Source organism: Giraffa tippelskirchi, chromosome 1 (genome assembly GCF_054371585.1).
Source record: "Giraffa tippelskirchi isolate mGirTip1 chromosome 1, T2T-mGirTip1v1.2.pri, whole genome shotgun sequence".
NCBI lineage: Eukaryota > Metazoa > Chordata > Mammalia > Artiodactyla > Giraffidae > Giraffa > Giraffa tippelskirchi.
The window spans coordinates 183,382,664-183,410,508 of NC_137275.1; the positions used below are offsets into that span (position 1 = coordinate 183,382,664).

At 38.4% G+C, this 27,845-nt stretch overlaps 1 protein-coding gene across 1 annotated transcript in view; it reads left to right on the forward strand.

Moving 5' to 3' along the window:
• LOC145514600 (contactin-associated protein-like 3) overlaps positions 1 to 26,160 on the forward strand; it is a 207,104-nt gene extending 180,944 nt beyond the window's left edge. The window contains exons 22-26 of the mRNA XM_081512732.1: positions 3,121 to 3,254; positions 4,086 to 4,173; positions 18,989 to 19,219; positions 19,494 to 19,565; positions 25,967 to 26,160. Coding sequence (XP_081368858.1) covers positions 3,121 to 3,254; positions 4,086 to 4,173; positions 18,989 to 19,219; positions 19,494 to 19,565; positions 25,967 to 26,160 — 719 coding nt within the window. The remainder of the gene's footprint in view (positions 1 to 3,120; positions 3,255 to 4,085; positions 4,174 to 18,988; positions 19,220 to 19,493; positions 19,566 to 25,966) is intronic.
• The last annotated feature ends 1,685 nt before the right edge of the window (positions 26,161 to 27,845 follow it).

A 27,845-nucleotide genomic window follows, 5' to 3' on the forward strand; every position in this document is an offset into this window, starting at 1 on the left:
TCCAGGAGTGCGAAGTCAAGTGGGCCTTAGAAAGCATCACTATGAACAAAGTTAGTGGAGGTGATGAAATTCCAGCTGAGTTATTTCAAGTCCTAAAAGATGATGCTGTTAAAATGCTGCACTCAGTATGCCAGCAAATATGGGAAACTCAGCAGCGGCCACAGGACTGGAAAAGGTCAGTTTTCATTCCAATCCCAAAGAAAGGCAATGCCAAATAATGTTCAAACTACCACACAATTGCACTTATTTCATGTTCTAGCAAAGTAATGCTCAAAATTCTTCAAGCAAGGCTTTAGCAGCACATGAACCATGAACTTCCAGATATTCAAGCTGGATTTAGAAAAGGCAGAGGAAGCAGAGATCAAATTGCCAACATCCATTGGATCATAGAAAAAGCAAGAAAGTTCCAGAAAAACATCTACTTTTGCTTCATTGACTACACTAAAGCCTTTGTCTGTGTGGATCACAACAAACTGTGGAAAATTCTTAAAGAGATGGGAATGCCAGACCACTTTACCTGCCTCCTGAGTAATCTGTATGCAGGCCAAGAAACAACAGTTAGAACCAAACTTGGAACGATAGACTGGTTCAAAATTGGGCAAAGGAGTATGTCAAGGCTGTATATTGTCACCCTGCTTGTTTCACTTATATGCAGAGTACATCGTGTGAAATGCTGGGCTGGATGAAGCAAAAGCTGGAATCAAGATAGCTGGAAGAAATATCAATAACCTCAGATATGCAGATGACACCACCCTTATGGCAGAAAGTGAAGAGGAACTAAAGCGCTTCTTGATGAAAGTGAAAAAGGAGAGTGAAAAAGCTGGCTTAAAGGTCAACATTCAGAAAACTAAGATCATGGCATCTGGTCCCATTATGTCATGGCAAATAGATGTGGAAACAATGGAAACAGTCACAGACTTTATTTTCCTGGGCTCCAAAATCACTGCAGATGGTGACTGCATCCATGAAATTAAAATACACTTGCTCCTTGGAAGAAAAGCTATGACAAACCTAGACAGCATATTAAAAAGCAGAGACATTACTTTGTTGACAAAGGTCAGTATTGTCAAAGCTATGGTTTTTCAGTAGTCATGAATGTATGTGAGAGTTGTACCATGAAGAAGGCTGAATGCCAAACAATTGATGTTTTGAACTGTGGTATTCAAGAAGACTCTTGAGAATCCCTTTGGCAGCAAGGAGATCAAACCAGTCAATCCTAAAAGAAATCAACCCTGAATATTCATTGAAAGGACTCATTCTGAAGTTGAAGTTCCAATACTTTGGCCACCTGATGTGAAGAGCTGACTCATTGGAAATGACCCCGGTGCTGGGAAAGATTGAGGGCAAGAGGAGAAGGGGATGACAGAGGATGAGATGATTAGATGGCATCACCAACTCAATGGACATGAGTTAGAGCAAACTCCAGATATAGTGAAGGACAGTGAAGCCTGGCGTGCTGGTGACCATGGGGGTCGAAAGAGTCGGCCATGACTGAGTGACTGAACAACAACAACGTATGTAAGAATTGTATCATAAGAAGGCTGACAGCCAAAGAATTGATGTTTTCATACTGTGGTGCCGGAGAAAACTCTTTGAGAGTCCCTTGGACAGCAAAAAGATCAAACCAGTCAGTCCTAAAGGAAATCAAGCCTGAATATTCATTGGAAGGACTAATGCTGAAACTGAAGCTCCAATACTTTGGCCACCTGATGCAAAGAGCTGACTCGTTGGGAAAGACACTGATGCTGGGAAAGATTGAAAGCAGGAGGAGAAGGGGATGGCAGAGTACGAGATGGTTGGATGGCATCACCTATTCAGTGGACCTGAGTTTGAGCAAACTCTGAGAGATGGTGATGGATAGGGAAGCTTGGCATGCTGCAGTCCATGGTGTCGCAAAGAGTCAGACACGATTGAGTGACTGAACAGCAACAACACTGTTCATTTTGAAAGACAGTATCTCATTTTATATGTGGAAAATATTTCCTCCTCCTTGGAAGTGAAATCATGAAGTGTATTAAATCATATCAAACCCAATTTCCTTGAGCATCAGATAAATGTGACTGCTCTTTACCCATCAGTGGTTGCGCAGTCAGTCATGTCCTGTTGCGTGCGTGTGTGCTGAGTTACTTCAGTCGTGTCCGACTCTGCGACCTTGTGGATTCCAGCCCTCCAGGCGTCTCTGTCCATGGGATTCTCCAGGCAAGAATACTTGAGTGGGTTGCCATGCCGTCCTCCAGAGGATTTTCCCAACCCAGAGATTGAACAAGAGTCTCTCATTTCTCTTGCATTGGCAGGTGGGTTCTTTACCACTTGTGCCACCTGGAAAGCCCCCATGCCCCATCTACATATAAAGAAAAGTGGAATGATTGTTCCCTAACCCATGATCACCAGGAAAAGAGCAGAAGTAACACTCTCCCATTAGAGAACAAAACTAAGCTTTAACCCTTTCTCATGGAGAATAAAGGGAGAAACTTCTGGAAAAAGATTTCTACAATCACTGACTAATAGGATCTATTACAGGTGATACCATAGTGCCAGGTGGAAAGTGCATCTGTGAAGAAGAGCAGTGTGTGGCTGGGAGTTTTGGATATTGTAGCAAATCACTCACTTTTCTCTTTTTGCTATTTCTTGATTATGGTAGAAACATTAGAAAATATTTCTGGTTGTGAAAAAAAAATAATGTGAATGTCAGTGATACATTAAAATGCATTAAAGTAAGTCACATTAAAAGAAGTTATGCTTGTAGAAACTAAAAGTTAATACAAAATTGCTTGAGGTTTTACCATTTAATAATATGAATACCACATGAATAATTAACTTCAAGCCTCACTTGGTGTTTTCATATGCTTAACTTGGACTTTTTCCTCTGGTTCAGGAAAATGCAAGAACTTGGAAAAAGACTGTTTGGTCTTGACTTTTAAGACTGTGTAATTGGATTCTGAATTTGGCCCCAGAACGGCACATAAATAATTGCTAGTCTGGGAAAAGTGACTGTATGCACTCAAGTAAAGGCTCCATAGATTCAAATTGTATTAATTTTTTTTAATGTGCTTTAGGACCTGCATTGCCAGTTTTTATAAAATTCTATTTTAGTTAAAATGTCATTTTTCTCTTCTTTAGGAAGTTTGCAGATCAGGTATAAGCTAGACAGACACCAAGAACCTGATGTTTTTAACTTTGGTTTTAAAAACCTGGCTGATGGGCAGCTTCACCATGTGAGGATTAACAGAGAAGCAGCAGTGATGTTTGTAGAGGTAAGGTCGTAAATTCAACAACAGCAACAGTAATCAAAATCATGATGCTCAGAATGTGTGACTTAAAGCCAAAATTTGATAATAAATCCTAATAAAATAAATATGCATTCGGCACTGCCCTTCCATAAGTCTAGGATAGGAAATGTAGTCAAGGTGTTTTATTTCATTTAGCAATGTTAGTTTATTAACCGACTATCAAAGTTTTTATTAATATTTGACCATTTAAAATACTATGCTCTCCTCACTGGTTTCACCTTATTTGATTGGGAAATATTGCCTAGTTTTTCATAGGGACTACTGGAGATATTCCAATGGGAACCTATTCCCACTGAGTTACAAAAGAACAAATGCTACCAAAATTTAAACACCTAAGGAGAAGCAAGATCTCGCTTAAAGTGGAAATACATTTTGAAAAACATCAGAGTCTTTAAATTATGCATTGTCACTGGGTTTTGAAGAGTAATCTTTTATATTGAATCTGTATGAATAATACATTTTTTTCTGTTCATGTTATAAATTTCCTCTAAATAAGTAAAAACTTTGGAAAAAAAAAAAAAACTTTGAGGTTCAAAGTAGCTCTTGCATTTCTTTGTGAACTGTACCAATTATGATACTTAAACCATGAAGACAAACGTAGGGGAAAAGGATGAGATGGAGTGCAATTTGAGGTGCTATAGAAGTTGTTTATAAAATACTTTTCTCTTTTAACCTTTGTGATAGCTTGAACATATGGATTATTTTTATCATTTTTCTTGGTCTTCCTTTGACTCCCATCCTTTTATCAAAATTGCTTGCCGTTTTGACGTTTACATCTTGTGGAACATTTAATAGGTTAACCAGAACGCAAGGAGACAAGTCATCCTGTCTTCAGGGACAGAATTCAATGCTGTCAAGTCCCTTATGTTGGGGGCAATTTTAGGTAAGTGGAAGAAAGAGGGCCCCTCTCTCCCTACCAGCCTATGATTGAGATCAGAAGTGTTAAGTTGCAAATATGGGAAGCATTCATCGTGCTGAAAGAAGCTCCTTGACATATTCATGATTTCCCAGTGAGTGGCGATCAAGGTAGAAGCTTGCACTCTTGTTTGAGTGCACATATAATCATGACGAAGTACTGCTTGCGAGTTAAACAGGGGCGCTCCTTGAAAACTGCCTCCGCACCTACCCTCTCACTTAGCAGTCAAGCATAACGAAACTGCATCTTTCTAACAATTCAGGAAAGACAAAATCAAAGCAGATAGCAAGTTCACAAGCTCTTCAGTAATCAGGGGTCAAATGCAGAAATCATTTTAATGATAAATCTAGACGTATGCTTAAGAAAAAGCTGCTCTTAGCAAACAAATAAGCTTTGAACTGTGGCCTGGGCCCTGCCTTGCCTGTGCGCTGAGGTGAAATGTTTTCATTACTCCCAGCTACTCTTGAAAAATCACACTCTAAATAACCCCCAGACGTCCTGTCCTTTATGGCTGCTATTCATTCTCCATAAAAATGCCAAAGTAAAAGCAAACTTTTACTATTTAAATGTCAAAATCTTGATGCCTTTTTTCCCCCTTTTCACTGAGAATTACATTGAAATAAAAACAAATATTGAAAGGTATTTCTTTTCTTTTTGATTATTTATAAACTATATGTTTTATTGATATTTAAACATTATCTAGGGGAAATTCTCCATGACATATTTATTATTCCTTCTCTAGTACTTGTTATTCATATAATTTTGTTTTGTCCTAAATAATCGATGGAAACTTATTAGGTGTTTGGCCATTTATGCATTGATTCTTTTGGTCATTTCTTCTACCTTACATATATGTATAGGACATCACAAACTTGAGAATGTTAGAGAAGGCACATGAATGGATGTTCCAAATATGTCGAGAAGCATAGTAACTATTAAAACTAACACATCTTTCAAACAGATGGACAATACAACAATGACTTCTTATTTTTCAGACAGAGGAAATGTTATGAATCCTAGTGCTCTCCAAGGGTGCTCTTGTAAATGGTAATAACAAAAGTGTAAGTTTTAGATGCTACAGCCTAACTGTTAAAAAGCCCAGCTGTTAATATGGCTGATTAAGTCAGTGAAGAAGGGTAAAAATATAGTTTTAACTTGGTATGGTGAATAATAACTTTATGCTGAAGCAGTGACGGTCCTGCACTGTAATCATGCCTTAAAGGTGGATATAGAATCTGTCTGGCCTTGATAATGTATTTGATAGACAGGCAGCTTATGCTGAATGTCTTTTCCTGTGGTTCATTGTTCTTCACACTCCCCACATGTGGGATAGTGGTGATACAATTAACACGGAAATAAAAATGAAAATATTTGTTTCCCATTGAGTGCTGGGAGATGTTTATACCTATCATAGCCTATTGTAGAGGTGAGTATTCCAGTCTCTAATGTGTCATTTGGATGTTTACCAGACACTTCTGACATCTCTGTTTTCATGATATTAGTAGATTTTTTATTCTGTTTAAATAATGGCATAATTTTAAAAGAATGGGAAAGCAAACAAAAACAAACCAAAAAAAAAAGAGTTGGAAAAACAATTCCAAAGAATAACTGCTCTCCCAACTTTCACCCATGAGAATAACAGTATATGTTTAAATAGAGATTATGAAATTCCTAAAATCTCAAAAACCACCTTGAGTTTTAGAGAACAGGGAGATAAAACCCTATCTTTGGTTGTCAGCCTAACTTATAATTGTTTTTACTCTCCAAATGAAGAACAATTTGCTCCCTTTTTATCTGATTTTGAGCTCTACTCTCTGGCCCTACTGATCCTTGGTTTGAGAAAAGTAATTGATCACCTAAAATGTATGCAAGGGGCTTCACTGGAAGCTCAGCTGGTAAGAATCTGCCTGCAGTATGGGAAACCTCCGTTCGATCCCTGGGTCAGGAAAATCCCCTAGAGAAAGGAATGCCTACCCACTCCAGTATTCTTGCCTGGAGAATTCCATGGACAGAGGAGCCTGGCTACAGTCCTAAAGTCACAGAGTCAGACACAACTGATGAACTAACACTTTCACTTCAATTTCAAAGGGTATGCAAGCCTCATAGCTGCATTTCTGTCAAGTGGGTGCAAGCTGTGGGTGGAATGATTGTCCTGTCTGCACCCAGATCTGATCCCTTCTCCACTGTAGAGGAGAAGTCTGTGTGCACTCTTTTCCCAGCCCAAAGGACAGATATGGTCAAAACAAACACATCACACACGACTCCAGGCCCTCAGTGACTCCAGCATCCAACAGGAGAAATAAGGCATGTTCAGAAATGTCCATGTCCCTAAGTAGAAAGTTGCCATCAGTAAGTATGAAATTGACAAAGGAGTGTTTTAAAGGCAAATTAGGTTCAAATGTATGATCTATAAAGAAATAGGCAATAGATTATGGAAATCAACTTAATTACTAAATTATATTATATGAAAAAGATCATTTTAATTAAAAAGCAGAATAATAGGTTTTGTTATATGAATTTGTATTTTCCTGTAATTTAATATATAGAGAACAGTACCATGGAATTGAAAGTGTTAATGTTTTTATTCAAGGATGATATATTCAAATGCATCTCCCTCAGGCCATAAAAATTAAAGTTGAAACTTAGCAATGAAGTTTATAGCCTGAAGCAATTGAATCTAATAAAATTATAAATATTCATTTCATCTGTACCTAGAGGTATGTATCTTGATCAAAGGCTAATAAAACTTTTCATGTTTTGGATAACTTTATTTTCCGATGGCTTCTATTCTGCTACCACTCTCAAAATCAGTTACTGAGTATAAGACTACAGTTTTGTGTTCAGATGTGGCAAGTAGGCAGAACTTCACTTCACTAACATAGTAAAACAGACCAACAGATTGGTTAATAAGGAGCTATTAATTTCTCTGAGAAAGTTGTCCCAAACTATGATGAGCTATCCAGTACTTACTTTTTTTTTTTTTGTGGAGGTATTTTTATAATCTTGTAGAGGAGAAAGTCATTCCAAACATGTTAAAAAAATCAAGAATTATCAAATTAAAGAGTTTAAAATTACAGCATGAGATTTAATAACATCTATAAAGAAAAATATAAATAAGGTTAAGGGGTCAAAAATAATAAAGTGGTCAAAATTTTGTAATACAAATTAATAATTAAAATTTTGTAGCACAAGATAATAAAATGTCCTTAACATACATAATTCTCAAAATCATAAAGATTCTGTCTAATGCAAAAGTATATAGCTATTAAAAATGATAGAAAACTATATTTATTGTCATGTACAACATTGACATTAAGTAAAAGAAGCAACGTAGAAAGCCCTACATAGAGTGTGACCTCAGTATTTCTTGTTAGCTATTTTGACTCATGGAGGTATCCATTCTGAAATGTTTGGTGGTTCCTAGTATGTGCTTATATTTCACTTGACATTTTGAATGCCTCATAGCAAAACACATACTGTACCTGCCCTCAAAGCACTTGTGATATAATACAAAAATACAAAATATAAACAATAAAATAGTGTTCTAATGATTAACTAATCTAGTTAGTTATTATTATTGTTTTCCCTAGTGAGTTTTGGAAAATGCTTTGAAATCGACTTCTGATTAACAACACCTTTGTTCTTTCCATTCTTCAATGATTGTATTAGTGATGACCAATCAGGTTAAGTTTTCCCAGTTACTATAAAATAATTCTGGTATAATCCTTCTTTAAATGTAAATCTTTAGATTTCTAGTGTTCTGTGTAGTTTTGACTCTGATAGGACTTACAATCCCAAAGTATGAGAACTTTAAAATACCGAGTAAGGTACCCTAGCATTTTTGCTATGTTTTATTTCTCCAAAGACTTTTGTATAATTAGTATTCTATTCATTTTGGGTTTTGAACATTAAAAAAAAACAACCAAAATAGCAAACCTCAAATATCAAAACAAAACAAAAATCTGTTCTTGAAGTGTGCAAACTAAAGGTATATCTTCCTTAGGGGAAAATACAGTTCAAATCAATATAGTCATGTGAATAAACTTTAGTAGGCCAATTATCTGAGTGGGAAAAGAAATCCACTGAAGGACTGTATGTGGAAATGGAACTCCACATATGATAATTGGGTAATAAATAATTCATGGAAATTACCTACTGAGATCTGCATGGAGAAACTAGAGTTTAGATATTAAAATTCCCTTGACTTATGTGACATGTATTCATCTTTCCTATACTCTCCCTAAAAATTTATCTCATTTAGAAGAAATTTACATAGAAAGACACGAAGAGTTTATAAAATTTCAGGAATATGAATGTAAATGCAAAAATTCTCAGCAAAGTATTAGCAAGTCTAATGTAATAATATATAAACATTATTATATGCCATGACCAAGGAAGAATTCTTCCAGGAATTTAAGGTTGGCTCAACAGATAAAAATCAATGTAATGCACTATGTTAATAGAGCTAAGGGCAAAAAACACATGATCACCTCAGTAGACACAGAAAAAGCATTTGAAAAAAATCCAGCATGCTTTCATAGTAAAAACACTGAACAAATTAGGAATGAAAGGAACTTCCTCATGTGTAAAAAAGGCATCTGCAAAACCCACACAGCTATGGTGAAATAATGGAAGTCTTCCCCTAAGATCAGTAATGAGATAAAGATGTCCACTCTTACCATTTTTGTTCAAGACTGTAGTGCAGATTTCAATGAGGGCTACTAGGCAAGGAAAAGAACAAAAAATATCTAGATAAAAAAGGAAGTAAAATTATCTGTATTTGTAAAGGACATGATCTCGTAGGGAAAAAGCTATGATCTTCTTCTATAAAATTATCTGTATTTGTAAAGGACATGATCTCCATGGAAAAAGCTATTAGAACTAATAAATAGTTTTGGCAAAGGTGCAAGAGCAACACAAAAGAATTTATTGTATTTCTATATACTAGCAATGAATAACACAAGGATAAAATGAATGAAATATAAATGCTATTTACAATAGCATTAAAAAGAAGCAAATACTTTGAAATAACTTTAACAAAAGAAGTACAAGACATGTACACTGAAAACCATAAAATATTGTTGGAAGGAATTATGCAAGAGTTACATAAATAGAAATACATCTGTGTTCGTGGATTTAAAGACTTAGTGTTGCTAAGATGGCAGTGCTCCCCAAGTTTATCTACAGACTCTTATCCAAATCCAATTGGCCTTTTCTACAGAAATTGAAAAGTTGATTCCAGAATTCATGTAGAAATGCAAGGGTTCCAAGTAGCCAAAACAATCTTGAGAGGAAGGATGAAGATGGAGGTCTCATCTTTCATGACTTCAAAACTTAGTACAAGGCCACAGTAATCAAAACTATGTGGTATTGGCATAAGAGATACATAATGGTTAGTGGACTAGATCAACAGTCAAGAAGTAAAGCTATGTATTTATGGTCCACTGACTTTTAACACTGGCGCCAAGGCCATTCAGTAGAAGAAAAAAAAAAGTCTCTTTGACAAATAGTGCTGGCCCACCTGGATATCTACAAGTTTAAATAGTAAGGTAGGACCCCTACCTAACACCATACACAAAAATTAATTCAAAATGGATGATAGACCTAACTTTGTAGCTAAAATTATAAAATTCTTAGAGCGAAACATAACTGTAAGTCTTTGTAACCTTGGATTAGGCAATGATTTCTTAGAGAAGTTTTTTCAGGAGCCTTGGGTTAGATCAAAGTTTCTCAATAGCATAAGGCGCAAAGAAAAATATATAAATTGGACCTCATTAAAATTAAAACTTTTTTGATTCAAAGGACACTATCAAGAAAGTAGAAAGACAACCCACAAAATGAGGAAAAATATTTGCCAGTCATGTATCTGATAAGAGACTTTTATAGAGCATATATAAAGAACTCCTATAACTAACCAATAAAAAGATAGGTAAACTAACTTGAAAATGACCAAAGGGTCTGGGTAGACATTTTTTAAAAGAAGATACACAAATGATGAACAAAAAATGATGTTCAGAATGACTAGTCATCAACAAAATGCAAGTCAAAACCACAAGACACCATTTCACGGCCTTCCCTGGTGGCTCAGCAGTAAAGAATCCATCTGTAATGCAGGAGACACAGGAGACATGGGTTCTGTCCCTGGGTTGGGAAGATCCCCTGGAGGAGGGCTGGTAACCCACTCCAGTATTCTTGCATGGAGAATCCCATGGACAGAGGAGCCTGGTGAGCTACAGTCCACAGGGTCACAAAGAATCAGACACAACTGAAATGACTAAGAACACACACACCATTTCACACCCAATAAGATGGCTATGATCATAAAGACACAGTAACAAGTGTCATAGAAGATATGGAGAAATTGGAACTCTTGTGCATTGCTGATAAGAATGTAAAATTGTGCAGCTGCTGGGGAAAAACAGTTTGGCAGTTCCCTAAAACGTTAAACATAGTTACCAAGTGACCCAGAAATTCCACTCACAGGTAAATACCCAAAGAAATTGAAAATATATATCCACATACAAAAAGTTTAGATTTACCAGGGACTGCGGGCAGGTAGGAGTGAGAAATGACCACTAATATGTACAGGATTTCTTTGGGGGTGATAGATTCTGCAGTTACATACTGGGAACAATTTTACAATTGTAAAAAACCCACTGAACTGAACACTTTAAAAGGGTGAATTTTATGAGATGTGAATTATATCCAAATAATAAAAAATCCATTAGAGATTTATTTCTTTTGCTAATAATGCATTTTCTGCACATGTCCCTGGGAGAGTTGGAACACTGAGTCATAACTGGACATTTCTTCTATTGTATGAATGAGTTTATTCAAGAATAGGATTTGATGGAAAATAGAGAGGGAAGAACCTGGACCTCTGAGTTGGAGTGAGGGTATATCAAGGAGAGGCTACGTGAGCCTAATCACAAGTTAGAGAAGGACTGATGAGCTGAAAGCAGCAAACATGTAGAATTCTGACAGTTTCTTTGTTATGTGAAAGACTACTCAAATGTTATTATAGGAAGAGTCTTTATAGTTTACTAAAGACTATTCTTCCAATTGGGCTTCCCAGGTGGCTCAGTGGTAAAGAATCCACCTGTCAAACAGGAGATGAGGGTTGTATCCCTGTGTTGGGAAGATCCCCTGGAGGAGGAAATGACAACCCACTGCAGTATTCTTGCTAGGAAAATCCCATGGACAGAGGAGCCTGGTGGGCTGCAGTCCATGGTGTTGCAAAGAGTCAGACACCAGTTAGTGACAATAAACAACCATTATTCCAGGAAATACCTTCTGGGAGTGCTTGTTAAAGTGCTCAGAGTTCCAAATCACCCCTGATTTCTTCACAGGTATTGGTTGCAAGTGCCAGAGATAGTTTGGTGTGGTGGAAGTGGGGTACAGGGAAGGGAGAATAAGTCACTTCTTGCTGACTCTGAAAATCAGGTCTCTCCAATGATGAATTGTTCAAAAGACAGACAGAAAATTCTACTTAGCATCATTTTCTAATCATGTCATTTATTTAGAATAAAGGATGTTCACTGTTGCTTCATCAAGTCCAAAATAAATAGCAGGTTGATATTTATATTCAGTCTAGCCAATTCCATTTGCCAAAATGTTTTTTAACATTTGTTGCGTGTAGTCATGGTTCACTAACTTTCTTTGCTTGATAGTCTTTTATTGCATGAATATACCAGTTTGTTTATTCTCAAGTTAACATGCAGCTGAATTATTTCCAGTTTGGGACTATTAATCTTCTGTATCAGCTTTATAGCTGTACCTCTTTATTTGTTTAGCAGTTACTCCAAAGATTACTCATACTTGATTTATTACATTCTACTTTGAATGTACACTTCCCAAACTACATAAAAACCTTATTTTTATTCCCATTTTACTTCCTCTTCCACCCTTTTTGCCATTGTTGTCATGTACTTCACTTATGCATATTATTTTTTCCACAAGACATTATTACTGCTGTTGTTTCAACAGTCACCATTCACTTAACTACTTCTTTACACTTTCTGATGCTCTTCATTGCTTCCTGCAATTCCATGGACAACTCACTTTTCCTGATACTTGCTTGCAAATGAGAGCCTTAGGGAATCTTGGAAATACTCTTTTTGCTAGTCCACTGTTTACTGCCAGTGCCTTTCAGAAGCACTGCTCGTTGTGGGTAGCAGAAAGCTCTTCACACACACTTTAATTCTTTGTTCCTTCCCTTTCCTTGTGGACCTTTCGTTAGCATGCTTGTTCCTCACAAAACCAGAAATCATCTCTTGTGTTAGAATGCATGGCCTTGGCAATATATTTTAAAGGCAACACTACCAACACCTGAGACAGTTGAGAATGTTTATGTCCTGAATTGTTGGAAATCTGATACTGCTCTCAAGATTTTGTACCAAATACATTTTTTAAGAGAAAAATAGATTAAATCTGTTTTCATCCAAAGTAACTTAAGGGAGTCTACTCAAAATTACAGTGGAAATGAACTTTATTCTCAGCCCTTAGCTCACTCTTTCCTAAAGGTGACTTTGCTTCACATTCACACTCAAACCACTTTCCTGCCCCTTCCTTACCCTACCTTGAAAGTGCACCTGATTTGCCCTTACTTCTTGTTCATGCCTGTGTTGTCAAGCTAAGGGTTGAGCAAACATTTTCATCCTAATACGTAAATTTTTAATATGCATTAAGTTTTACCTAAAGTTTCCCCCACCTTTTTTTTTTCTTTGCACTTTAAAGGGAAGATTTTTGAGCCAAAAGGAAGGATCCTTAAGGATGGGATTTCAGGAGTCAGCTAATAGGGAAGACATATTCACATTGTGTTTCTAAGCACAGTTCTGTTAATTTGAATGCTGACTTTGTGTGGACCTAGGTCTGGGAAATGGCACCTTGGACCATAAGACTTGTTTCTACTCCCAATTCAACTTACTTGTACCCCTAAACCCAGAAACTGTAGGGCCAGCCCAGTAGGCAGAAGAGGGCAGGGAAGTGTGAATGAGAGAGCAGAGGTGAGGATTTGCCCACTGGACTGGAGGAGGACATTGGAGAAGGAAATGGCAACCCACTCCAGTACTCTTGCCTAGAGAATTCCGTGGACAGAGGAGCCTGGTGGGCTGCTGTCATGGGGTCGCACAGGGTCGGACACGACTGAAGCGACTTAGTATGCATGCATGCATTGGAGAAGGAAATGGCAACCCACTCCAGTATTCTTGCCTGGAGAATCCCAGGGACAGAGGGGCCTGGTGGGCTGCTGTCCATGGCATCGTGCAGAGTCAGACATGACTGAAGTGACTTAGCAGCAGCAGCTGGAGGAGGACATAGCAGAGTCTTGGGTGGTGTGTGAAGCCTGTGGATCCTGGGGAAAGCTTGCCTTTCAGAGAACTCACGACTTCCATAGGGAAGGTCACCATTGCTCCACATGATGATCCCCATTCTCCCTGTTCCTTCTGAAGCTGATAAAGTGCTGGATTATCGGGTCATACCCTTTCTACCATGGTGAAGGCAAGGGTGAGAGACCTCTTCCTATGCTTCATAGAAGTCAAACAGTCTGCCTGCAGGTCTGCTGCTGACTGCAGCGGCAGAGAAGTGGCACTGTCCAGAGTGTCAGGACTTGTATATCATATAACATCTCCAACCATAGAGTTCCAAAAAGCCACCCCAATAAATATATAAGTAAATAATGATGCCACCACTAAGAGAATATAACAGTAAGAGTGGGGCTGGGGCAAGAAGAAAAAACAACAAATAAAATTGCCACATCAATTTAGAGCTATTGAAGAAGACAGAAAACTAGGATAAAACTTGGCACTCAAGGAGATTTTAATAAAATCACACATACAGATACAAACATAAACTCTGGGAGTTAATATGACTTTTCAAAATGTCACTGGATGATCTAAAGAAGAGAATCATCCTGATTTTCCTTAAAAGTGACATGGAGTATCATGCCATAAGCAAAAAGATTAAGAAGCAGAAATTAGGAGGGAAAATAAGAGACTTGGAAGTTAGATCTAGAACACTTAATATGAATAATGGGAGATTCAAAAAGAGAATTAAAAGCAAAGACAAAAATTATGTATTAAAAAATTTCTCTTAACTAAAGGAAAACCTGAGTTGCAGATTGAAAGGACTTATTGATCCTAATAAGAATAGACACATATCTGCAGAAATTCTGGGAAAATCCCTGAATTACAAAACCATATATAAAAGTCTTCCAAACTTTTCAGACAGAAGTTGCTACAATAAAAATAATAGTATTGGTATCAGCATCCAATTTTTCATTTGTAACAACAGAATAAAAATGATATAATGATATAGCTATACTGCAAGAAAAATGATCGAAGCTCAAGCATCTAATATATAATTTATCTGACAAGGTTATAAAAGATATTTTGGATAACAGGGAAAGATTGAGACTAAATATTAATCAAGCATCCCATCTGAAGAATATACTAGAGAATTACTCCAATCAAAAAAAAAATGAATCAAAACCATGACCTCAGGTTGGGAAAATGACAGAAAGTTATGAACACCAAATCTTTCAATGTAGATTTATACCCATACATACATGCGTAACATAATTAAAGCTACATGATTAATGATAGGCTATTCATATACATATAAATCCCCCCATACACATTCACAGTCACAAATCCACACACATACATATAAATAAAGTAACTTGGAATATGGGAAAATATAATGCAATATAATATACTACTGATGTTTCTTTCTTTAGTAATAACACTATCTACAGACATGAAGCCAGGTTATCTTTAAAAGAATAAATTCCACAAAATTGATCTAACTCATTATGATGTATTTCTGCCCTGGGTTCCTTCTGTTACCCTTGCTGGTAGTGCTCAGGTCAAAACTTTGACCAGAAAAGCTAGTAGTGTCTAGTTGCTCTTTTTGCCCAACAGCTAAAACTTTTATTTTACCTATAATTTTTTCTCCAGTATTTTAGCCTTGCAAAAGTCCTGGGTTACACAAGCAAGGGTGTCTTCCTTTAAGAAACAGGTACTGTCTGAATGCAAAATTTAAAAAATAAAGTCATCTTTCAAGTACCCTTTTAATTGATAATCCTTTAGTGGATTGTGCCAAGCTCATTTTTCTTCAGTGTACTTAGGAATCTACCTAAAATTCCACATGCATAAAGCTATTTGCTATTTCATATAATCAACTTGGCCAATATAGCTATGTGTGTCAGAGAGATGTTTATGATGATTATAACAATGTAAATGCATGCCCCTTGAGTTTAGGTCTTTTTAGAGGTCTTTTCCATAGCAAACATTACTTTTGCAACTTTAAACTCATGAACAAAATTTTGTAAGCCCAAATAGCTCCCCGTGCATTTGCTGAAAATCTCCAAGTTAGACCATTTTTCTTCAAGGTACAGCTCTTTGTCAAGCCAGGAGAAATAAAGATACAAAATTTATCTCATTATGAAATGAAGTTTAATAGGAGAAAAAGTAACAACCTGTAATAAGATTCAAGAAATCCACACCATGAGTTTGTAGGGGAGACAATGCTTGACCTCTTTTCTCTTAAGATCTATGACTGGGCCTGAGAATTAAATTTACTTAAGACATATTAACAGGAGAAAAACATAAAGATTTGTAAATGTACATGTGGCCCCCATAGGAAGCTGAAGACCCAAAAAGCAGGTAGGCGCAAGTATTTATATACTAATTTGAACAAAGAGTGGGGATTGTGAAAAAGTAACTAAAATGCATGAGGAGAGTGAAGGAAGGTCTTGTTTGAACAATCTGTTAGCAATGTTTGTAGGTATAGATTTCTCTGGGCTGGACTGCTTATCTCTGGTCATAAGAATGCATTTTCCCTCCTGGTACAGAGAGGGCAGCTTTTCCATGGGAGTTTTATCTGCTGCTTTCAAGAAGAAAAATGGACATCAGTGTCCTTCTACCTGCTGTTTTCAAGTAAATAATCTTTATGCCAAAGTGGCATATTTGGGAGTGGCGTATTTTTTCACCCTTCAAAAGAAGCTTCAGAGTATGTTGGTTACCTTTAATGACAATAAGGACCTGTTTAGTTACCATGACATTTGATAAAACACAGTGGTGTAAGATGTCAGCCAACTATGGACATGCATCCTTAGCTGAAGCCAGTGCAAGTCATCTTTTATCACAAGGTGTTGTTGTTCAATTGCTCAATTTGTCTGACTCTCTGTGACCCTGTGGGCTGCAGCACGAGAGGATTCTATGTCCTTCACCATCTCCCAGAGTTTGCTCAAACTCATGTCCATTGAGTCGGTGATGCCATCCAACCATCTCATCTGCTGTTGTCCCCTTCTCCTGATTTCAGTCTTTCCCAGAATCACAAGGAGGGATCTCTGAATTTCTCAGACCACACCTTGAGAGGGCCACATTTAAAAAATTTCAACAGCCAGACTGTCCACAGAAGGGTGGTAATAGGACTAAATGTATTCTTCGATTATAAAATATATATTGCATGTGTCCTATGTAACAGACACTAAGCTAAGTGCAGGGGAAGACAAGAATAAAACACACCGTCCACCAGGAGCTTCCACATGTTGCATGAGAGAGATGGATGAGCTAAGGACAGTGACCTCCTTTAACTGATGCACCAGATAAAGCTAGATGACAAAGCTCGCTGACAGCGAGGTTACACTCCTGGCTTCAGAGTTCAAACGCTCCTATTCAACAGTTCTCTCTAACTGCTTACTAGTGGTATAGCACAAGGCAAGTCATTAAGTTCAGTTCAGTTGCTCATTCGTGTCCGACTCTTTGCGACCCCATGAATCGCAGCACGCCAGGTCTCCCTGTCCATCACCAACTCCCGGAGTTTACCCAAACTCATGTCCATTGAGTCGGTGATGCCATCCAACCATCTCATCCTCTGTCGTCCCCTTCTCCTCCTGCCCCTAATCCTTCCCAGCATTAGGGTCTTTTCCAATGAGTCAACTCTTTGCATGAGGTGGCCAAAGTATGGAAGTTTCAGCTTCAACATCAGTCCTTCCAATGAGCACCCAGGACTGATCTCCTTTAGGATGGACTGGTTGGATCTTCTTGCAGTCCAAGGGACTCTCAAGAGTCTTCTCCAACACCACAGTTCAAAAGCATCAATTCTTCGACACTCAGTTTTCTTCACGTCCAACTCTCACATCCATATTTTATAGCCCTTGATTTTTCACAGTGTCTAGCATGTATGTACTGGATGATACATGTCGCATAAAAGCTATTTATTATTATTTATATTCATCAGGAAATGGAGACAAAAGAGCAGTGCTCCTCAAAAACTCAAACTCAACAGAAATAAAGGTTTTCCTTTGAGAGTTTATCTACAACATCATGATAGATTGGATCAGAGCTCAGATTCTCAGGGTGAACTTAAAGGCTGACTATTATGCCAGCCCCCTGGAGGAGGGCACGACAACTAGCTCCAGTATTCTTGCCTGGAGAATCCTATGGACAGAGGAGCCTGGTGAGCTACAGTCCATGGGGTCACAAAGAGTAGGACAAGACTGAAGTGACTTAGCATGCATGCATTATGCCAGCCAAAAACCTTACAGAATATATACACATATTCTATGGCAGGTACATGCATTCATTAAAGAAGAAAGAGTAATATAATGACCCCCACTTACTTGTCCCTTAATTTAACTTCAAATAGGAATAAAAGTACTCAGGGTGGTTTGAGCTTTAAAAAATAACCTCTATAAATCGCTTAACACAATGCCCAGACTATGGGAGTCATTTGGTAAATTCTTTTTTTTTGTTTTGCAAAACATTACACAATTTTTTTATTATTAAATGAGAAACTCTCATTTGTTACATCGTCACGTTGCTAGTCAGAGAAATGCTGCAGTGATGAAGAAAGTCTATGTTGGATCAACCAAAGTCCTCATGGTAAATTCTTGGTAACTGTTTATGATTGTTTGAAAAAGAAGATAGTATGAGCCTTTCTACACATGATGAAGCAGGAAGGAGTTTGACAGCAGATGCCAAAGTTGCCTGATACTGATATTGTTTCCTCTGTGGGAGGCGCAGACTCTTCCTTCCCTGACTGACACATTTAAACTTGAAGTCTACAACCAAGGGGCCTTGGGTCAGATTTCGTGCCCACTGGGCAAGTGCACTGCGGGATGCAGGCATCACTGAAATGAAGGAATTGATGCTCTGCTCTCCTGTGTCAATTGCAGCTCTTCTTTAGGTCTTAATAACCAACCTCTGTCAGTATGAGGTGAGAACTGGGATCAGGATGGGGTTGGTGAGGGCAAGCCTTTATTTATAGAGTAGAGACAGAGATCACCCTTGTGGAGAGGAGAAAAGAAAGTGGGATGCGGAGTTCCCAGGACAGCAGCTGTGGGTAAGGAGGTGCCCTCACTGTGAGGCTCAGAACAGTCAGCAAGACTAAAATATTAATTAAGAGCTAACTTCAGAAAGAGTTCCCAGCACTCTGCCGTCCCCCAACTCATGAGACCTAGGTTACCAACCATCTAGAATACTGGTCACAAATCCCGTTCAAAATATTTTGAAAACTGCATAGGTGGAGGAGGATTTCATTCACCCGTAACAATGACTGCATCCAAGGAAGCTTTAATTTTTTCCCACGGGGAGTGAACAACCGCAGGGCATCAACCAAGGCCTCTCTGGTACGGGCTGTGGATCTTTTCCTAAGGAAGAAAGGACGAAGGGCTTGGAGGGAGGCTCAGTTCATCACTGCTGCGCAGAGGCAGGCTGGTCCGGCGTCCCCGCCAGATGCCCCTGAGCCCTAACGACGTGTCTTGCTTCTTTGTCCGCAGAACCCCTCGGCGCGGACCCGGACACGCTGCGGGCCGGAGCGCGCGGCTTCACGGGCTGCCTTTCTGCGGTGCGCTTCGGGCCCGCAGTCCCTCTGAAGGCGGCGCTGCGCTCTGGAGGCCACTCCCAGGTCACCGTCCGCGGACACGTGGCCACCGCATCCCGCTGCGCGGATGGGGCGGGGCCCGGAGCCCCAGCGAGGGAGGCGACCCGCCCTCTAGCAGGCGGCGCAGGTGTGTGGCTCGCTCCCTGCGGTCTTCCACTCCATCTCCACCCCCGAACAACTGCACTCGTTTCACATGCCGGCAAGGTTAGGCTCAGAATCTCCATCCCAGAGGTTTCCCAAAGTCCTCAATTCATCTTCTCACTTCTCTGGTCTTTCCATTCTTGCTTCTTCGTTGCAAATCCATTCCTGTCACTGCATTATCTGCTCCTCTTTCAGATGTTTGTGGATTTCTCAAAACTCCTCCTTTCCACTCTCTGTCATTCTCCCTTTTTCTACTGTAGGTCGTTCTGGACCAACGGATGAGGGGAGGCCCTTAGTTAATGCGGACAGAAGTGACTCCGCGGTCATCGGAGGTAATGGGGCTGCGAATGACCTCATCCTTGGTTCTGTTGTCACTGTTAGCAAAGTCCAAAAAATATCTGAGAACCCGTGATGATTGTGAGGTCAATGGCAGACCACATACATTTGCTGATGTTCTTGATGTAACTGTACCGAACTCAGCTCCTTTGAAAAAGCTTTGCAGAAGGAACTGATGGCTCCTCTTTTTTAAAGGATGGTTGCCAAACTATAATAATAAGAGGTTTTTCACTTGAAAATAGTCATTAGTTTCTCTCAGAATGTATGCATATTTAAGACATATTTACTTATACTTCTTTGATTTAAAATAGCCATAGGTCAGCCCCTTAGCCCAGAACAATTAAAAATAAGATTAAAAATAAAACATACAGTAGCATTGACATATATACACAACTGTGTGTAAAATAGCTAGTGGAAAGCTGCTGATTCACCTTGTTGTATAATAGAAACTAACACAACATTGCAAAACAATTATTCTCTAAATTTAAAAGGAAAATAAAATTTATTTTAAATAAAAAATGCAATGTTTATTGGGACAAGCACATAAATTATACAAATTGTCATTTACCTAAACATAAAGATATAAAGTCAAGTGGGCCTTAGAAAGCATCACTACGAACAAAGCAAGTGGAGGTGATGGAATTCCAGTTGAGATATTTCAAATCCTCAAAGATGATGCTGTGAAAGTGCTGCACTCAACATGCCAGCAAATCTGGATAACTCAGCAGTGGCCACAGGAACGGAAAAGGTCAGTTTTCATTCCAATCCCAAAGAAAGGCAATGCCAAGGAATGCTCAAACTACCGCACAATTGCACTCATCTCACACGCTAGTAAAGTAATGCTCAAAATTCTCCAAGCCAGGCTTCAGCAATACATGAACCGTGAACTTCCAGATGTTCAAGCTGGTTTTAGAAAAGGGAGAGGAACCAGAAATCAAATTGCCAATATCCGCTGGATCATTGAAAAAGCAAGAGAGTTCCAGAAAAACATCTATTTCTGCTTTATTGACTATGCCAAAGCCTTTGACTGTGTGGGTCACCACAAACTCTGGAAAAGTCTTAAAGAAATGGGCATACCAGACCATCTGACCTGTCTCTTGAGAAACCTGTATGCAGGTCAGGAAGCAACAGTTAGAACTGGACATGGAACAACAGACTGGTTCCAAATAGGAAAAGGAATACGTCAAGGCTTATATTGTCACCCTGCTTATTTAACTTATATGCAGAGTACATCATGAGAAATGCTGGGCTGGAAGAAGCACAAGCTGGAATCAAGATTGCCAGGGGAAATATCAATAACCTCAGATATGCAGATGACACCACTCTTATGGCAGAAAGCGAAGAAGAACTAAAGAACCTCTTGATGAAAGTGAAAGAGGAGAGTGAAAAAGTTGACTTAAAACTCAACATTCAGAAAACTAAGATGATGGCATTTGGTCCTATCACTTCATGGCAAATAGATGGGGAAACAGTGGAAACAGTGTCAGACTTTATTTTTTTGGTCTCCAAAATCACTGCAGATGGTGATTGCAGCCATGAAATTAAAAGACGCTTACTCCTTGGAAGGAAGGTTATGACCAACCTAGATAGCATATTTAAAAGCAGAGACTTTCCTTTGCCAACAAAGGTCCATCTAGTCAAGGCTACGGTTTTTCCAGTGGTCATGTGTGAATGTGAGTTGGACGGTGAGGAAAGCTGAGCACCAAAGAATAGATGCTTTTGAACAGTGGTGTTGGAGAAGACTCTTGAGAGTCCCTTGGACTGCAAGAAGATCCAACCAGTCCATCCTAAAGGAGATCAGTCCTGGGTGTTCACTGGAAGGACTGATGTTGAAGTTGAAACTTCCATACTTTGGCCACCTCATGTGAAGAGTTGACTCACTGGAAAAGATCCTAATGCTGGGAAGGACTGGGAGCAGGAGGAGAAGGGGACGACAGAGGATGAGATGGTTGGATGGCATCACCGACTTGATGGACATGGGTTTGGGTAGACTCAGGGAGTTGGTGATGGACAGGGAGGCCTGGCATGCTGTGATTCATGGGGTCGCAAAGAGTCGGACATGACTGAGCGACTGAACTGAAAGATATAAAACTGTATCTAGCATCAAGCTTATCTTTGGACAGAGAGATAGGTAGCTAGCTAGCTATCTAGATAGATAGATATCCATTAAATAAATCCATTCATATATATATATATTTGAAGAAGTAAAAGTAATTGCACTCTAAATATCTTCTATTTTATCCCCTGTAACAAAATTTATCCAGGTAGAACTCAAAATTAATATTCAATTCTCCCTCCTTATCATTCAAATAACCATTTAATTTGTTTAATTAAATTGTGGAAATGTGAGTCAGTTGCAAACTCTTCTTGGTGAGTATAAGTAAACTACTCTCCATTCTTTGCTACCTCAAAGTGAGGTGATTGGACTGGGGGTCCACTGTTCAGGCCAGCTACACACCTGCTCAGATTGGATCTGCCTGCATTTATTAAGACACCAGGTTTCTCCAGACAACTAGTGAAGTATTCAGACATTTTAAAGTGCTGATCAAATCTATGTAAGAATGTCATTATTTCCATTTCTGTATCAATTACTTTTATTTTTGTAATGAATGAGGAATATGACCTCCATCTTATAACTCCAAAAACAAATAAAACCCATAAATATTATTTATAATGCATATCCAGAAGGAATAACTTTCTTGTTAAAATTTAAATTAACCCTTAATCCTAAATCATTCTGATTTATTTTTAATGAGAAAACTTCACTATAATGTCAAAGCTAAGTGAAAATAAATCAACTTAAATGCGATTAATATTTACAAAGTAGGAACCAAAGTTCAAAATTTTGCAGATTATCATAGTTGGTGCCCTTTTATTAGAGAGAACAAAGATAAAGGTCAAACTGATGACAGAACGAAGATGTGGTCCTTAGAGTTTTATCACCTGCGTGTGTGTGTTCTCAGTCATTCAGTCATGTCCAACTTGTTGGGACCCCATGAACTGTAGCTGGTCAGGCTCTTCTGTCCATGGGATTTTCCCGGCAAGAATACTGGAGGTGGTTGCCATTCCCAGGAATTGAACTCATGTTTCCTGCATCTCCACCATTGGCAGGCAGATTCTTAACACTGAACAGAGTTGTATTGCTCTTGCTGAACATCACTGGCAAGATGTACAAAGTAAGTTTCTCTAGTGTCACTCCCCTGAGAAATCCTTTTTGGCTCCTGATACATGGGAGCCAAGCACAGAAGGTCTTAGGGACAGAAGGGTTCCGTTTACTGGACCCTACAATGTACTTGAACCTGCCTTCCATCAGTGTGGCGGCTGGTGGCTGTGTGGTTTGTCAGTTACTGAGTACATAGACCTCCAGTGTATTGTTCCTGAAAGAACTATCAGACTTTTAAAAAACTGATCACAGACTGTACCATTGTGTGAAATATTTGATCTGTTTAAAGGATTATCCCAATAGATGGATTTCTCCATATTCTGCAGTTTGCATTTTTATTTTCTCCCCTGTAAACAAAGGAAGCACTAGGAAAGGAGTATTAACCTAATCGATATTCAAACCTGGTAAACCAGAGATCACAGAGGATTTCTTGCCAAGCGATCTATGCTATGGATGGGCAGATGGATGGATAGAGAAAGATACAGATGTGTAGATAGACAGGGACACAGACAGACATAAGCACTTGTCAAAAACACATTTACACTGGAGTTACTGATAGGAAGATTATGGAAGCCATCAGATGCATTCTTCAAATTATCTCAATCTCTTCAGATAGAGGGTAGAGATGCAAGTTATTCTAGGATCCCACCAAATCTCACAAAACAAAAACAAGGTAGAGTTAGAGGTGATCAGTCACATACAGAAAATCCTGAATGTACAGGTGGGTCAGTGTAATGGTGACAGTCATCATATAATCAAGTGGTTTGATCACTGTTACTGAGTTAGTGGTCCCTGACACTAAAATTGGATATAATATAGCTCTTAAAACAAAGCTCTATGACTAAACATAAAAACAATTAAAGTAACTCTGTTATTAGTTCTCACATGAGATGGAAAATATATTGAAAGTAATGAATATTCTACTTATGAATAAATATTTAAGAATATTCAGAGAGTAATAAATATGCTACCTCTTCTCAGCTAAGGAGTCTGAGTTCCTGATAGCACGTGCTCAGGAATCTTTGTGACCAATTGCACCCAACCAAGCTTCAAGTTTGTTGGGCTCCATCACACTTGCTTAAGTCTGTCCTAGAGTATAATAAAGAAACTTCATTTTGCAATACAAATTTTAATTTATATAACTAAACACTAACATGTGTTTGCTTACATTTGTTAATTGGAAATACTAATTAATGCCTGTGCCAATCATCTTAAAAATATATTGACTAGTGAATGTTCGTTTTTGCCTGTTTCAGAATGAATTGGATATTTATTCTTCACTAATGTGATGTAGCTTGACTTAACATCCCTATGGCTTAGCTTGATGGTGCATTAAAATAATCTGTGAAACTTTCGAAATAATGCTGATACCCTAGCCTCCCACCAAAAATTCTGAGTTATCCTCTTCTATGTAGCCAAGATTGAGAACCACTGGCAAAGTTGATGTCTTCAATACTTAAAACATTTCCAACATGAGAAATGTTTTACTTTCCATATAACTGAATGTTATTAATATTTATACAAATTTTTATAATATAGTATATTAGTTATCAATTGCTGCATGACAAATTATCATCTATTTAGCAACTTAACAAAATCCACATGTATTATTCCTCAGTTTATATGGGTCAGGAGTTTGGACACATCTCAGTTAGGTCCTCTGCCTAGGGTCTCACAATCCTGAAATGAGTATGTGTCCTTTGGGATCTTGGGCTGGGGTCACATTTGAAGGGGATGGAGCCTTTTTCACTTGCATAGATTGTTGGCTGCGTTCAGTTTCTTGCAGCTGTAGTGCTGAGAGCTTCTGAATTTTCCCTGGTCCATAGACAGAGTTCCTTGTCATGTGGTGGTTTCCAGCATGGCTCTTGCCACCTCATAGCCAGCAGGAAGAAGGAGACTCCACCAGTACAGGTGCTACAGTCTTATGTAATATAATCATGTAATCGTGTACAAATAATCAGGTACAGACCATCACCTTTGTTATATTGTATTGCTTAGAAGCAAGTCACAGGGCGATCACACAAGAGTGTAGACCTCTAGAGGCAACAATCACTTAAGTAAGACTCTCTTGGCCTCACAGACATAGATGAAATATACACCACATTATTATAGTTCAACTGTATATGAGCATAACAGTTTAATCAAATTTTCATTAAAACACGTAAAAATTTGGCCACTTGATGTAAAAAGCTGACTCATTGCAAGAGATTCTGATGCTTGGAAAGATTGAGGTGAAAAGAAAAATGGGGCAGCAGAGGATGAGACTGTTAGATAGCATCATCAACTCAATGGACATAAATTTGAGCTCCCTGGTGACTCAGACGGTAAAGAAGCTGCCTGCAATGCAGGAGACCTGGGTTAGATCCCTGGGTTGGGAAGATCCCCTGGAAGAGGGTATGGCAACCCACTCCAGTATTGTTGTCTGGAGAATCTCCATGAACAGAGGAGCCTGGCAGGCTATACAGTCCATAGGGTCGCAAAGAGTTGGACACGACTGAGTAACTAAGCACACTAGGAGATAGATAAGCGCACTAGGAGGATAGAGGAATCTGGCACACTGCAGTCCATGCTGTCACAAAGAGTCGGTCACAACTTAGCAATTGCACAACAATGAAGCATTTAATCACTCTATAATGGGGCTACACAGTCTATACCTTTTAAAAATAAAAGTTCTGGGAGAATAGCATTGAAACATGTATATTATCATATGTGAAACAGAACACCATTCCATGTTCGATGCATGAGACAAGGGCTCAGGGCTGGGGCAATGGGATGACCCAGAGGGATGGGATGGGGAGGGAGGTGGGTGGGGGGTCCAGGAAGGGGAACACATGTAAACCCATGGCTGATTCATGTCAATGTATGGCAAAAACTATTACAATATTGTAAAGTAATTAGCCCCCAACTAAAATAAATAAATTTATAAAAAACAAACAAACAAAAAAAAAAAATAAAAATAAAAACCTGCTTACTCAGTTAGCCATGCATGCATGACCTAAGAGGCCTACGGTGTTTCTTTAGTGTGAAGGCATTAACTGGAATCCAATCAGATATGTCTTTGGAATTAAGGCATAAAACCTCTGTGTCTAAAGTTTGCATGGACTTAGAAGTAACCTTAATGTTATAATATTACTTGGTTTCAAATTTTCTGATGATAAATGGTGCTGAGGTAGATTCTAGTTAGGCTGACATTTACGGTTTATAATCTGACTTTGTATTTTCCCTTCTCTCTAGGTGTGATAGCGGTTGTGATATTTATTTTGATCTGCATCACTGCCATTGCTATACGCGTTTATCAACAGAGATGGCTATACCAAAAAAATGAAACAAATATTCCAAAAACTGGAGACAATGCTGAAACTGCTCTGAAAAGTGAGCTCAACACGCAATGTTCAGTCAATGAAAGCCAGAAGGAGTATTTCTTCTGATCTGCTGTTGTGATTTACTGATTACTATGATGATGTGACTTTCTTGCTAAGCCAGGGGCTCCCAGTGGATGAAACCCACCTGTTGTCCTTCTGGGACAGGCAGTGGGGGGCTACCGCCATCAGATTGCTCACCATCAGTCCCTGGAGGCTCTGCTCAGTGCTCCTTCTTGATCCATTTATGTAACAGTGACTTTGGTGTGCTCATCAATCACTGATTGGCAGTTTCTGACTGTTCTGACTTGATCTTCTAAAAGGCAAATGTATTTTACATAATTACTTCAGGTTTTAAGTGAGAAGAAGGATTCAAGCTGTGGCCATACTCTTAAAAATACAACATGGAAGTTTATCAACGTTGGACTCTAATGTTTTGTGTTACATGGAAACCTACAGTAAGCTTCCTTTATCAATCACTTGCTGACATTTATAAACCAGGAAATGCTTCTCAGATGGCCTTCAGCTGCAATTCCATATTCCTGTGAACTACAGCCCATTGGCCAAACACCTGAGAAAACATTTTTTTGGCTGATTGTTTTTCCTTTTGTCTCTTTTAAATCAGTTTTGATACACTTTAATAATGAAATGAGTGTTGAATGTCAGCTATGAGATTCTACTATTAAGTTCAGATGTAGAACAGAGAATTCATGGGTAGAAAAATGTGTAAAGGATTTTAATCTGTGATAATTTGCTTATTTTTCTTTGTGATTTGTCATTATATTCTTTGTAAGTTGTAATAAGGATCCCCTAGTAATCTCACAGAAATGTTTATTTTATAACTGAATTTGTGTCCATGTATAAATTCCATATTTAACACTGGAAATGTATCCATCCACATCTGAATGAAATATAATCCTAAATTTGTTTCCTTTATATATGGGGTGGTTAGGTCACTTTTCTTTGCAGTCCTGTGATTTTTTTTTTTTTCTGGAGATTATAACAACTCTTTGCTTTCCTGTGACTGTATGTTCATTTATTAGGGAATAAGTCACATTTTAAACTAAATCTCTCCATTTCCCTTTCTAAATTTTGAGCTTATCTAGGCAAAACATTCCTTGAGTTACCTTCTCACCTAGCTACTATTTGGAATATTAGTGGAGGAATGCTTATGCTAAGGGAAAATGCAAGCTATATGATCTGAACTAAATCTGTCATTTCAGGCAAAATTCTAGGATCTTGGGATCTATTTCCAATAGCGCACCCCAAATCGACTAGTTCATTTTAAGTAGGGCATATTTGAATATTAGGAGAGCAAAAATTTCATATTAACTATGAGAATTGATCCAGTAACTACTTTTGTGGCAGTGGTCATTAGATACTCACATGACGTCACCATTTGCATTGAAAAGCCAGTTATAATAAAAATGCACTGCCCTCTCTGTATCCCACCTGCCATGTGCCTGCCAGGTACTAACTTTGACCACAAAAAGATCACTTGGAATTAGATGCATTTTGCCTTGCTATTACCTTTTGTGTGTATACCTACTTTTCTGTGTTCTTTTTAATGAATGGGAAAAGATATCCTCTATATTGTTTTTTCTCAAACATTGTTTCTTATATTTTCTTATATTAATTTTCTATAAGGTGTAAAAAGCTACCACAAATTTAACACAATACACATTTATTATATCACAGTTTCTGTGAGTTAGGAGCTAGGCATGAGTTTACTAAGACTTTTGCAAGGTTGCAGT